Source organism: Acipenser ruthenus, chromosome 1 (assembly GCF_902713425.1).
Source record: "Acipenser ruthenus chromosome 1, fAciRut3.2 maternal haplotype, whole genome shotgun sequence".
Classification (NCBI taxonomy): Eukaryota; Metazoa; Chordata; class Actinopteri; order Acipenseriformes; family Acipenseridae; genus Acipenser; species Acipenser ruthenus.
In genome coordinates this window covers 80,902,961-80,917,348 of record NC_081189.1, presented here as the reverse complement: position 1 = coordinate 80,917,348, position 14,388 = coordinate 80,902,961, and the positions used below count along the sequence as shown (strand labels likewise).

Below are 14,388 nucleotides of genomic sequence, written 5' to 3'. Positions count from 1 at the left end.
TTAATCATGATAAGTTACCATGGATTTAAGCCTGAGTTGTTATTATTATCTTGTTTAGTGCAATAGACTAAGCCTGACTTTCACAATTAAACCTGGAAGTTAGCCGGATAACTCTTTAAACCACGTTCGTGAAACAGGCCACAGGTCTTTCATTGTTGTACTGTACAGCCCAAACTTGTTATTATTATTATTATGGAATTTATACTATTGAACCAGTGAATATACAGAGGCTCCTTATAAATCGCACAGTACCCAAAAGGTAAAAAAATATTTGTATATAATCAAGTTTATCACATTATAGCCAAATTCAATCTGAAACATCAAGATGAGGCTAGGTATGCATGATTCAAGTTTGGTGAATATTAGTGCAAAATCAATCAGTGCAATTGTCATGTTCACCATGTAGAGGCAGATGGACATGATCGGGTCCTTATTATTATTATTATTATTATTATTATTATGAGATCCCAAAAAAAGGAACATTATGGTATTTAATTCAAAGCACTGTCCTATTAAATAAATTACTGGAAGAAAAGTGGTGCAAATTAAGCAAAAAAAGGGTCATAATTCTTACACTATCTATTGGATGGATTTTCATTTTACCTGCTGTGTAAACTAGATCATAGGTTTCAATTGTAATCCTAGTAATGTATGTTCTTGTTCAGTACAGTAAATCAATAAACATGCATGCACAGAACGGTGTGAATAATCTTTTGTTTTAATTTGATTGCAGTAGTGTACATATCTTAGTAAACTGTTCAGTAAAAAAGGAACATACACTAAAGGCCACCGCACACTAGACCGGCCCGATAAGACACTGACGCGATTTCGTCGTGTCGGTGATGCGTCGGTTTTGTGTACGGCAGAAACTGACACCGATGATACCAATGGATTCTGCTCGTTGGCGGGTTTTGTTTGAAAATCGTGTCGGTATCTTATCGGGTCGGTCTAGTGTGCGGTGGCCTTAAGAGTGAAAGAGAAGCAGCACAGCTAAAAACTATTTGCTTTCTGTCTCACAGCATGCCGATTGCACACAGCAACACTTTGATTAGCTAAAACAAATACATTTTCTTGGTCACACCTTTAACTTAAAAATAATTATACCAAGGCATGTTAGTGAACAATTAAAAACTTTTTTTTTTTTGCTTCAATGATGAGGCTGCACAAATATTTACAGAAACCACCTTGACAAACCCAGTGTTTTCACATCAATGAAGTCAATGATTTAATGTAAGTTTACCATATAGAGCATTGGAATGGATACAAAGTTAGAAAAATCAAGTTTCCATAATCATAAATACATTGTCTTCCCTGCATTAAAGCCATTTATAAAACACTTCCAGATCTACAGTTGAAATGTTTTATATTTGAAGTAGTAGGATTTGAATGATCCTGGTGTGACTAGGGGTTGGTTATGGGTGATTTAAATGAGAAGACACACAGGAATCTTTTCATATTATAAACCACAAAATCCTTAATCTGATTCTATGTAGATCAGACAACTGTGCTAGGCAATAAATTTTACATTAATTTCTCAATGACCAAAATGAAACCAGTACTTGCAGGATACAGGTTGGTGTGCTGTCTTGGTATCACTAGAAAATGTAGGAGTATGAAATTGGGTAATAACACAAATGTTTTTTGCCAACCATGGCAGATGGTTGAAACCCCAAATTGCACTTAGTTCAGAGCGCTTTTGTGCAACAGACGCACTCTGTCAACCTGCATATTGCAGACCCGGTAATTACCCAGCAAAATTAAGACCTTGAGAAAAAGAAAAAAAAAAAAAACAACTGAAAGGACAACAGTTTAACAGTTTGATTACACTTCAAACAACTCCTGTCTGTTTACACGATCTATCTTGCTGGTCGCTATCAGGCTTTTGCAAGTCACTGGAGGAGGAGAGTTCTAAAACTGGGTTCACAAACCCTGCATATTCAGAATTGCCGTTGTCGTCAATCTGGGTCCCAACAAAATCGTTTTCCCACTCCAGTCCATTGGAATCGTCGGAGGTTGACGTGGGGTTGCTGCCTGTTCTCCTAGCGCTGGGTCTCAGTGCTGCTCGGAGTATGTCCTCCTCGGTTTTAGATCGTTCCCTCACTGGAATCATTCTGTTCATCCCTTCAAACAAAAAGGAATCCAAGTTAAAAACCTGACCACAACAGGCATTGACCGTCACTACACTTACATATGCAATATGCAATCAGTGTTCAGTATTACTATTCAACATGTGTATACTTCATAAAAACTAGAAATGGGAGTTTTAGTGAACAAAAACAAAGCATCCCCAGTAATAAGGGTGCGTCATATTATTTGTAAATAACTACATAAAACTGGGCTTGAAAACTAATAATACTGTTTAATACAGATTTATTTACTGGTTTATTTCATACTGTCAATATGACAAATCATTTTAAAGTTGTTAAAGAATATGTGACACCGTTCTAGCTTTTCATTTCCAAAGACTACATGGATTATATATCCTGATTCACGGTTTTAGGGCTCACATTTAATTTTAGTTGCCTTGTCAGTAACTGGATTGGGGACCGCCAAATAAAACAAGCTAGATTTTATACAGGCTTAGACAAATTTACTCAAATTACTGTGGTTAACACTCTAAATACAAGTCAAAATCTTATAAGAAATTAAGGGATGTAGATGATGTAGGTTTCGGCTTGTGCCTTCAGCAGCGTGCTGGTACGAGTAACCTGGTAAATGACTGGTATGTATGTATGTGTGTGTATGTGTATGTATGTACATACATATATATATATATATATACACACACACACACACACATATATATATATACACACACACACACACACACACACATACATACATACAGTGTTTTGCAGAAGTATTGACCCCGCCGCAAAGTTTTCACACTGTGTTGGCACCTGAACGTACTCCACGGCTCTTTCAAATTAGACTTTACATGTAGAATCTACACAAACTACTCCACATTGATACAGTTAAAAAATGCATATAGAATATAAATAAATAAGATTTACAGAGAAAAACAGATTAATCTCAGTTACATAAGTATTCAACCCTTTTGCTATTGCAGCCCTAAAATCAGCTCAGGTGCAAATGATTTGTTTGAAAGGTCACAGAATTAGTGAAATGGTTTCAGTCTGTGTGTACCCAAAGTGGTTTAACTTGGAGATAATTTCCCTCAGGTATATAAAAAGACTTTCAAGCTGCAACTCACATAGTGATCCAACAAAGCTACCATGAAGACCAATGAGTTTTTGAAACAAGTCAGGGATAAAGTGGTAGAGGAGGCACAGAGCAGGAGAAAGGTACAAGAAAATTTCAAAAGCGCTGATTCTCCCTCTCAGCACAGTGAAGTCCATCATTAAGAAGTGGAAGATGCATCATACCACCTAGACACTAACCAGATCAGGTCGCCCTCCCAAACTGAGCAGCTGGGCAAGCAGGAAACTGGTTTGGGATGTCACTCTGAAGCCAACAATGACCTTGAGAGATCTGCAAAGTTCTGTGTCTGAGATGGGAGTCAGTGTTCACACATCAACAATAAGCCAGTCCTTACACAAAGCTGGCCTGTATGGACGGGTGGCAAGAAAGAAGTCATTACTTAAAAAGTCTCATCTTAAAGCACGTATGGAGTGTGCGAAAAAGAATGTAGATGATACTGCACACATGTGGAAAAAGGTTTTGTGGTCAGACGAGACAAAAATTTTACTTTTCGGTCTAAATTCCAAGCATTACGTCTGGCGCAAGCCTGCACATCACCCAGTCAACACCATCCCAACTGTCAAGCATGGAGGTGGCAGCATCATGTTATGGGGATGCTTCTCTTCAGCAGGAACTGGGAAGCTTGTCAGGATAGAGGAGAGAATGGATGGTGCAAAGTACAGGCAAATCCTTGAGGAAAACCTGTTTGAGTCAGCCAAGACTCTGAAACTGGGGAGGAAATTCACATTTCAGCAGGACAATGACCCGAAGCACAAAGCCAAAGCCAAAGCCACATTGGAGTGGTTGAACAAGAAGATAATGTTCTTGAGTGGCCAGTCAAAGTCCTGACTTGAATCCAACTAAAAATTTATGGCGAGACTTGAAGATTGCAGTCCATCATCGATCCCCAATAAACTTATCAGAACTAGAGCAATTTTCCCGTGAAGAATGGGCAAAAATGTCACCATCCTACTGTGCAAAGCTAGTAGAGACCTATCCAAAAAGACTCATAGCAGTAATTGCTGCAAAAGGTGCTTCTACCAAGTACTGACTTAAGGGGCTGAATACTTAAGCAACCAGTACATTTCATTTTTTACATTTTCTTTGCAAGTTTTGCTGACATTTAACCTCCTCCTCATATAACAGTGTTCAGTTTAACCACTACAGCTTTGAATAAAAAACGTTTGTTTGAAAAACTGCATAGATTACTTGTAATTCAACAAAATGTGACATTATTGGTAGAAACCACTATATATATATATATATATATATATATATATATATATATATATATATATATATATATATATATATATATATATATATATATATTGTAAAAGACTTCACCTTCTCGGGTTCGTTGCCCCTTTAAGAATTGACCCAGACACAGAAATAGCGTTCAGCGCTTCCGCGCACTTTTAATAAAACAAACAAAAACACAAAACAAACACCTAGCTCTTATACGAGCACTAACTACACACGCAGGAACCCAACTAACGCAGGACGGCTAAGCCGTTTCCCTGTCCTCCCAAAACAACAGTTTAGTACCGCACTTACTTCTTAACTCTCTTGCTCTCTCTGACTGCTGGGAAGCAGAGCACCTCGTCTGCCTCCTTCTCCTCAGCAGCCCTGAGCAGACTGACTGCTCTCCTTTTAACTGCCCAAACCCGCTCAGGTGCGGATAATCATTAATAAAACAATTAACAAGTGCATTCGCACATCTTTTCTCTCTCGCAGGGAGGTTTTAACCCCCTCCCTGCTGTCTCACGCCACCTGCTGCCTTACACACCCCCCCCCTTGTCTTTTCAAGACACAGGCCACGAGACGGCCACCTCCTCCCCTAAAACACAACCACCCAGCCCCAAGTCCAGCAATGTCCATTGCCGCCCTCTTCCACGGGCGGGCTTGAGGATGGGTCGGTCCTTTCGGCGCTGCCAGGAAGGGACCGCAAACCGGCGACACGGGACCCCACCGGGCTAACAGGGCCGACCGAAGTGTAGGCCGGGGCACTGGAGGATGCCGCAGTGGACACAGGTCTTCCCCTGGGGACTGGCGCAGTGATGCCCGACCACCCAGGGGAAGCGAAGCAGCGAACAGGGGGAGCGACAGCGACGTCTGGCAGCAGCCCAGCGACGTCTGGGTGCTCGGGGAGAGCGGAGCAGGTAACCAGGGGCAGAGCTGTGGCCAGTGCTCCAGACCCCTGGGCTCCAGGTCCAGCACAGGGAGGTCCAGGAAGACCGGCAGGGTGTCCCGGAGCAAGGGGTGAGGGACTGGACGCAGCGGCGCCGAACTGGACTGTAGGGGTGGTGGTCGGGGCTGTGGTGGAGGTATGCTTTCCACCTCCTCCCCGGGCTCCGGCTCCTCCCCTCTGGGCTCCGGAAGCGGCGGCTCCTCCTCTCTGGGCTCCGGCAGCGGCAGCTCCTCCCCTCTGGGCTCCGGGGCTTGAGTCAGTGGGGCACCCCCTGCCTGCTCCCACCTTTGGAGCAGCAGGTCCAGCTCCGTCGGCTCCGGATCCGGTAGCCCCAACTCCTGTCGCCACTTCTTTGTCTGTTCTACTTGAGCAACGGTGTTTCTTTTGATCTCCTCGATCAATTCCTTAAAATCCATTTTTTCTTTTACTGGGTCGTAGGTGCACCCACACTTCTGGTACCATATGTAAAAGACTTCACCTTCTCGGGTTCGTTGCCCCTTTAAGAATTGACCCAGACACAGAAATAGCGTTCAACGCTTCCGCGCACTTTTAATAAAACAAACAAAAACACAAAACAAACACCTAGCTCTTATCGAGCGCTAACTACACACGCAGGAACCTAACTAACGCAGGACGGCTAAGCCGTTTCCCTGTCCTCCCAAAACAACAGTTTAGTACCGCACTTACTTCTTAACTCTCTCGCTCTCTCTGACTGCTGGGAAGCAGAGCACCTCGTCTGTCTCCTTCTCCTCAGCAGCCCTGAGCAGACTGACTGCTCTCCTTTTAACTGCCCAAACCCGCTCAGGTGCGGATAATCATTAATAAAACAATTAACAAGTGCATTCGCACATCTTTTCTCTCTCGTAGGGAGGTTTTAACCCCCTCCCTGCTGTCTCACGCCACCTGCTGCCTTACACAATATATATATATATATATATATATATATATACACACACTACAACAACAAAATAAATCAAATGCTCAGTTTACCTTCTTCATCCTCCCACTCCAGGTCCAGCGATGTGTCATCATTGGTGGATCTGGTTTTGTTTGTGAAGTCACAGCTACTTTCTGTGTTTGGAGTCATAATTGTCTCAGAGGTGACTCCTGAGAGGAACAATAATATGATTTGTAATTACAGGTGCATTCATTCAACAACCTATCAACTTCATTTAAAAAAATAAAAAAATAAATAATAATTAAATAAATATATATATATATATATATAGTTTTCAAATAATATAATACAAGAAAAACTGAATTTGAAGTTACTGCATGACATATTTTTTTGTTAAAAACAGAAACCGATATTACAAGTTAATATGTTGTGTAGGGTGTCTATATTGTATAAGAGGGGTCATCTCATGCAGTTTGGGTGGTTCTGGCTGCTCAAACTGTGCAAAATGACACCCTACATGCTCCATATTAACCACAAAAACACATACTGTACTCAGGAACTACAACAGGATGACATCTGTACACAGGATAAGATGTACTGGAATTGGGACAAAACTGTAATGGTAACTGGCTGATTCCTTTAAGCAAGTTATAACTATCAAGTACAGTATTTAAAACATACACAAATGCAGTATTTGTAATTTTAAACTAAACAGAATTAGCTCTCTTGTCACCCAGGGCCATAACCTCTTACCATGAAGGCTGGTTTATACTTCCGACTGAGTCAGTGGTCTCCGACAGTCGGAATGACATAATTAGCACTGCCGCGAGCTGCGTCTTTTTTGAAAAGTCGTACGGCCTTTTCTTGTGTGTCTGCGACCGCAAAACGCACAGGATCGGATGATAAAAAAATCCAATATTTGTCGCATGGTCGCAAGCCAGTGAAGCACGACAGAGCAAGTTTTTGAGAAACACTTAACAGAAGAAGTTCATAAACATGAACAACAGAACAGGATTTTAAACTTGCCTCTAAACTGAATGAAATTAAATGGTAATTGAACCTTTGCTAAAATGAATATTGGTGCTTACATAGGCTACCATGCGCAGCAACCACTTGTATAATAATAATAACAATAACAATGAATACAATGTATTTTTATTTGTATTATTGTTATTCTTTTTATATATTTGAGTCACTAATAAGTTAACGTCACTATTTATTTTCTGTATGCAGTTACTTTCTCAATCAAATCAGTAACGTTGCTCAGCTGTTCAATACGTCTGATCGGAGGCAGTATGGAGAACAGTTGATCAGTTTTACTTGTTTGCTGCTCATAACATTATATATGAGCCAATTTACACAGTCACTTCATTCAAAGTGTCCCGGGATTGTGGAGCCTGTTGGCAACCCTAGTCACAAGTCGATACCGGCAGCAACGCAGACTGGCTGAAAGTATGACGACAGCTACGACCACTTTGCTGCGTCAAAAAGTCTGCGAACTCGGGGGTGCTTCAGTCCTTTTGGCGCACCCGTAGAAGTGTCTGCAGCTGATGTACGGCTTTTGTCTACGAGAGAAGTATAAACCAACCTTTACTCTTCCAAGAAACAGATACAAAAGATGAATGACTTACTACTGCTCCTGAAGGCTTCTGACTGAGCCTTTACATTCCGCAGATAGGTTTCAAAGTCCTCCCCTGCTGCTAAACTGCACAAAAAAACTACATTTTAAAATGCTACATACACAGAAAGAAGCCTGAGTTCAGGATATATAGTCAATCTCGTTATCAAACTCGGAGTAAACAAATGTCCTGATGCTATTTTGAACACAGTCCTGGACAAATTTAGCTGTCGCTTATTGTAAATTACTTCTTATAATACAAATTCACTAAACACAAATTTCCTGTTAATGCAAATTATTTTGGAGCCCCTCTAGGGTAGAAAAATTTGAATAAAACTAAATTGCCCTAGTTTGAACAGCTGAGTGCAAAGGATATTGGGAAATGTATTCACTTGCATCCAGATTAGCGCCTCTGTTCTATATTTTAGTGCTGTTTTGGAACTACTGATCCTATGATGCATTGCCATAGTGCTCACGCATCAATGCCATTTTCATGTAGCAGCGCAAGAACGTGCACTATCCATTAGACAAAAGTGGAGGCGATGAAAGCGGTGGATGATGCACCACCCTACAAGATGTTGCTGCAGATTTTAACATTCCCGCGAACACTTTGTCAATCAATTTGAAAAACCGGGATGCAAGAATACAGGTCATTGAACAGCAAAATGTGGATGCAAGTTGCCAGCATGTCCAATTTGCTCAACACCCTGATGTTGGTTACGCTGTGATCAGAATAGGACATGCAGATTTCAAATGCAGTTCATTTGCATTGTATACTTTTTAAAAGTTCACAAGTTACAACTGTATTTTTTAATAAAATGCACAGTACTTTTACATTTATAATACTTTTCATTGTTCTGTAACTGAAAAACTGACAGTATGCATTTGGCTTGGACTGCACATCATATGAATTACTCATGAAAGATTTGTTTTGCTGGTCCCTTGAAATTCGTGTTAATGATAATTGACTGTGCATGTAAAAATGTTATGTTAAATATTTATTTAAACCTGTGATCAACTAAAGCTTAAGTGTTTTACAGATTACATTTTTAATATAACGCTTTGTGTTCTAAACTTTTGTTGGCATTTTAGCTACAGGATAGTTTAATGAATGTCAAACTTCCTTAAACCAGACTGAAAAAAATGAAATAACTCACAATTGAATTTGTTTTGAATAGGGCCTAGTGTCTCATAAGTAGGGTAGTAAGAATGTACTTTGGCTGGCCAATTTAGGCGCAACAGTGGCACCCAGTGGCCAAAAAGATAACATGAATGATTCAGTTTCTGTGCCCCTCAACCTTGCACCCCTTAAAGCAGTGGTGCACATCGAGGAACATTCCAGCCCAGGTATTTGATACAACCATACCCTCAATTACTTAATTTCACCAATTACACTTCAATTTAGGTATAAATCCATTAATTACTTAACCTCTAAAACCTGACAAAATTGTAGCCAACAAAATAATTCCATAAATCTTAGCCATTTTGCACTTCCATTAGCTACATAGGTCTCAAATGTGCCGTTTTACAATAAACAGATGTTATAGCACACATGCATTGTCATTTTAAAACATGATTTATGGTTCTACTTTAGATTAAAAGAAGCTATCAGTTTCTATGCGTTATTCTTTGGCTATCTGTTTGCACTTGCATTCCCTGGGTCATTTCTCAGCAGTGTCTTTTGCGTCAAAGCATGTTACTGGCTGAAAGCATGTCAGTCAATTGGAGAAGCAGCTGACTGATTGTTGACAGGTAAGATGCCAGTGAAGGGGTGGGGACAATTCCATTCTCCTGGTGAAATGACCCAGGAAGTACAAGACAGTCCAAGAGAATGGCCTGTGAACCATTTTCTTTAACCTAGTGTAGTACCAGACAGTTGTTTGGCGTTTCTTTCATACCTGTACATTTGAGACCTACTGTATAAAATTAATAGATGTTGTAATAACTTTAAAAGGGATCATAAAAGTAATTCCCTTTCACATGACCAAAAAAATATTGAAATGTGCAGCTAGTGCATAGGATGAAGAACGAAAGAACACATCTTTCACCCAACAGCATCCCAAACCCTCCTGTAATTTTTATCAAAGCCAGTTTACCTTTTTTGGTAATCCCCACTCCCTGCAAGTTGTGGCCTCTGTTTCATCTTGTGGAGCCTATGCTGCTTCCAAACAAAAAGAGCACTTACAATACACACTGACATGCATACGTGTGCAGAACTGGGGACACCTACAATTTGCTGGTCCCCCACTTGAAACAAGCATTTCATTTACAGCTTTACCTCAATTGTGAAAACAGGGACCAGCGAACTGTAGATGACCCCACAACCATAGAAAAGAAAACACATATTCACAAAGCTTGTTAATGCAAGGTATTAAAGGTCCAACTAAAACCAGGTCTAATTAAAGCTCATAATCTGGCAATCAAGCACAAATTAAAATGATTGAATGTAGGTTTAAAATAATAGTAAACAAATTGCAAAACCAAATTAAGGAGAAAATGAAGGCGTGAATGACAGCAAGAGCTCTAGATCTGTAAAAAAACAAAAACAAATTGTGTTTCTGTATGTGTTCATTTTATTTACTGCTGAATCTGATGCAATAAGACTTTTGGACTCAACCACAATTACACCAAGCATGATACAGCTTGAGATGCACTGTTGTCAACACAAGATTCCAAATTAAAAGGTAAAAAGGCACTGACAGACTGGAGTGTGAAACAGTGACAGGAAATGGGGCGTTCTGAATCCCCTCACCTCCAGAAGCTTGCTCTGTATTGCTGCCCTGGCAGCTTCGCGCTGGGCAGCGTAAAAAGCCTCCTCTTCTATCCTTAACTTCTCCTCCTGTGCAGCTAACTGTGCATGAACAAAACAATAAGGGGTTAACAAAATCAGAATCCTCTCTAGCTGAAAAAGCAAAATGAAAACAAAGCAACTGAAATATAGAAATCCGGTTCTGTAAAAACAAAGCAAAATAAAAACAGAAAAGCCTGCCAGATGGGTTTGATGTTTGATGTTAAATCAGACTGGCATTCAGTGGTCCAAGTGTCAGTTTTGATCTGAAATGTTAATGTTGTATCAAAATAAAATAATATGTGTTTGACAAAACAATCATTTTAAGAAAAAAAGTCATTTATTGTGGAATATAACAGAGTTTACATAGTAAGTGATAATATATTTGAGAGAAGCTGTATCTCTTCTCACAAAAAAAAAAAATACCTCAGAGTGAAGCTTTTCGTCTGCTGTCTTCTGATTTTCTGCGATTGCATTATACCGCTTTTCTTTAAGATGTCCAATTTCTTCTTCACTTAGCGGTCTAGAAAAAGAGAATAATCAGTGGGTTTTAAAAGCTTAAAAGAGGACATTTTCTTTCTCATTTTATTATATTTTGGTTATCATTAACATAACCCCAGCAGAAGACTGATACCCGTGAATCTACAGACTAGCCAAAACATTAAGGAAAAAAAGGAAATTAGAAAACCCCTTTGTCACGTGATCCACTAGACTTACTGTGTGCAACTATTCAGCAACAACTACGGGAAATCAGAAGGATCTCCATAAAACAAGGAGCATTACAGAGGATGCCCAGGCAACCACCTCCCTCAATGCAGCGGCTTCATTACTAACCAACATTTCCATCAGGGCAATTTGTCTGGTGTTCCTGGTATGGCAAAGTTTGTTACAGTGCTGTACCAACAGAAATTTGGAAAATACACATCTGCTTACACTCAAACAATTCCGAAAACATATTTCCTTACAACAAAAAGTGATTTATATCAGAATTACAGCCTTTGACCTTTCAGGTAATTTCTAGTAACAGTTCATATAACTACTGCATGTGTCTTCTGTCAGGGCTTACAGATAATGGAACACAGAACCACAACACTACGCCTCTAGTTGGCGTGTGGTCAACAGCCCAATAAAGCCTGGTGTTGAGGGGCTCTTGCTGTGCTTTAGCCTGGCACTGTGTTTAAGTTTGATGTAGGTGCATCTGTACACAAAGCCCCTTCATCAGCTCTCAGCTAACAGATTCCTGAGTAACAAATATTTAAAGGGTAAATAGCTTTAAATGACATTTTCAGTGTTCTTTTACAATCCCTTTACACATGTGTGATGTTTACAATCACTTAAATATTGTGTTGTATTCACTTTGATATAGATAAGCAAAAAAGTGTATTGAACAAGGAGAAAATAAAACAGTATTCTAATAAATAAAGGAGTTGTTTATTTGAAGTTTTGGAATGCTTATCTCTTGGTATTACACATCATTTTAAAAGGAGTGTTTTTCTTAGACCTAGTTAGAGGTGTGCAGCATTGAAAGGTGCATTGACCACAGAGAACTTTTACCGTAGGAATATGTAACACAGACTAGATCAGTTAATGTACAAGTAGCCAGAGCCATCTCATGAACTGTGAATGTACATTCCTGGCACAGAGTAATTACAAACATTATACAAATGAAGTATATTCATCTTTAAAATACAAGTAGACACATATTAAAACACATATTGTTGTATCTCAGTTGGTCTTTTTGGGTTTCTTTGAATTCAATCCAATTGTATCATTCATACACAAACCTTAGGCTGCTTCCTGGACTCTCGCCCTGTCAAAAAAAAAAAAAAGGAAAAAGAAGATAAAATAAGTAATTTGCTCTGACATACAGTTTAAGAGTTTCTACACGAGCTGTCTAAGCCTGTATCAGCTGGCAGACAGGATTTGAAAGTCATTGTGAGTTACTCCATCCAGCAATGAGAGAAGCCTGGCGCTTACAGTACACTGTTACCATTGGTGTGGAAACCCAGAGAACTATTAACAATCACTAATCAGGGATCACATCCTGTGCCTAACAAACACCCAAACAAGAAATCTTACAGAAACACCATGTGCCCTGCACTGAAGCACATGCACATTATGATGTCACTTGATGTTGCAGAAGTCCTGTTGAGTCTAAATCAGAGACCCTCTTCTTCACTGTTTTGTTACTTACAGTAAATCTCTGACGATACACTATACAGCTAAGTAATCTATTTAAGTGCCTTTAGACTTGAAACATTAAACTACTTGTTCAACCCCTGGAGAAACCACCTACCTCATCGCTCTCTACAAGATTCTCAAACTGCAAAGAGAAGAAGAACAATATTTAATTAGCATGTCATCAACAGGCAAAAGCAAGTACAAAGACACATTCAACTATTAAGATACAGCGGTGGCCATGACCAGCTATAAAAAAGCATGGCACGTTATGCTCCACAATATAATTTTGGTCAATATGATATGCAGTTTAGTTAACCTGTCTATAATGTTATATCAGTTAATACAGTGTACTAGTAATAATTATATGAAAAAATAATTGCTCCAAAACAGCAACCTATTTATATGCAAGTCATTTCCCAAAATGAAATGTTCTCACTGGTCTGATAGAGCAATTATTTCAGCTTTTGTCCAAGTCTTTTTCATTCTAACACTTTTCCAATTTAATTTGAAACTAAACACCGAAGTGAGAACAGATGCTGCACAGCCAGCAGTCGCTGCATGACTAGGAAATCATGCAGGCAGTTTGAAATGATATTAAGTGGGGTGCAAAACAGTTGAATAGCTTAGATATTTGATTAATATTAAGTGGAGTGTGATAATAACTGAAGTGATATTATCAGGAATGTTTTTTCCCCATTGTCTCCCATGATACTCTGGCTGGGACATTTCAATGAGCGGGACATTAAGCGTGCTCCACTGTATTATTATTATTATTATTATTATTATTATTAATGTACGCTAAGATACATTTTACAGTGAACCCTTAAAGGCATTTCAGTCAAAATGTCTCATTTGCCATTAACAGTTTAAAATTAGGTTCTAAAAAGTTTACAAACTGAGAAAGATAAAGGTTCTGATGTTTTTGCTATAAAACAGCACTTGCGCATTGATATAGTGGTCCATATCTACTTTGTTGATTTTGGTGAAAACAATCATTATTCTTAGGTGAGTGATAGGCAAATTGATGTTTGTTACTGTATGGATGTCCCTTATAACATTGACTCAACTTAAATTAATATTATCCAGTCTGTAACAGGGGAGATCTGTGCTGACTCTTCTGGCGTGTTCATAGTGCTGCAGGGAGAGGGCAGCAGCTCGTCAATATCTGCCTGTCAGTCATGGCAGTGACACGGAGAGGGGAAAGAGTGGGTGTGCGGACTTTCCTTCTCTCTGAGTGGCTGGGAGGCGGGTCTTGGGGAAATTGCTGACCCTATAAGTTTCATTCTGCTGTTCCCTCAGGTCTGCCCACGGAGACGTAAAACGGCGTGCGGAAGCGCTGGAGGAAAATCAGCCCGGACGAAAAATCCCGGCGAGACAAACAAATAAGAAACCAAAAGAAAGAAAGATTTAGCAGTAGCGGGGGAAAAGAAAACTCTTGGGCAGCCCCGACAAAGTGGATAGCAGGCTGAGGGAGCCGCTAGAGTAGGACGGAGACCCGGGCCGTACGAGTA

The 14,388-nt window shown here is 39.7% G+C and overlaps 1 protein-coding gene across 2 annotated transcripts in view; it reads right to left on the bottom strand.

Annotated features, from left to right (window-relative positions):
* Positions 1-698: 698 nt before the first annotated feature.
* Positions 699-14,388, bottom strand: part of LOC117420736 (AP-1 complex-associated regulatory protein-like) — a 30,115-nt gene continuing 16,425 nt past the window's right edge. Inside the window, exons 3-10 of one of the 2 annotated variants that reach the window (XM_034034311.3) lie at positions 12,993-13,019; positions 12,481-12,506; positions 11,123-11,219; positions 10,661-10,759; positions 10,005-10,066; positions 7,922-7,995; positions 6,383-6,499; positions 699-2,121 (exon numbers count right to left, since the gene is read on the bottom strand). In XM_034034311.3, the coding sequence (XP_033890202.1) occupies positions 1,829-2,121; positions 6,383-6,499; positions 7,922-7,995; positions 10,005-10,066; positions 10,661-10,759; positions 11,123-11,219; positions 12,481-12,506; positions 12,993-13,019 (795 nt within the window). In that variant the 3' untranslated portion in view covers positions 699-1,828. The remainder of the gene's footprint in view (positions 2,122-6,382; positions 6,500-7,921; positions 7,996-10,004; positions 10,067-10,660; positions 10,760-11,122; positions 11,220-12,480; positions 12,507-12,992; positions 13,020-14,388) is intronic. The other variant, XM_034034312.3, reaches the window with a different exon arrangement.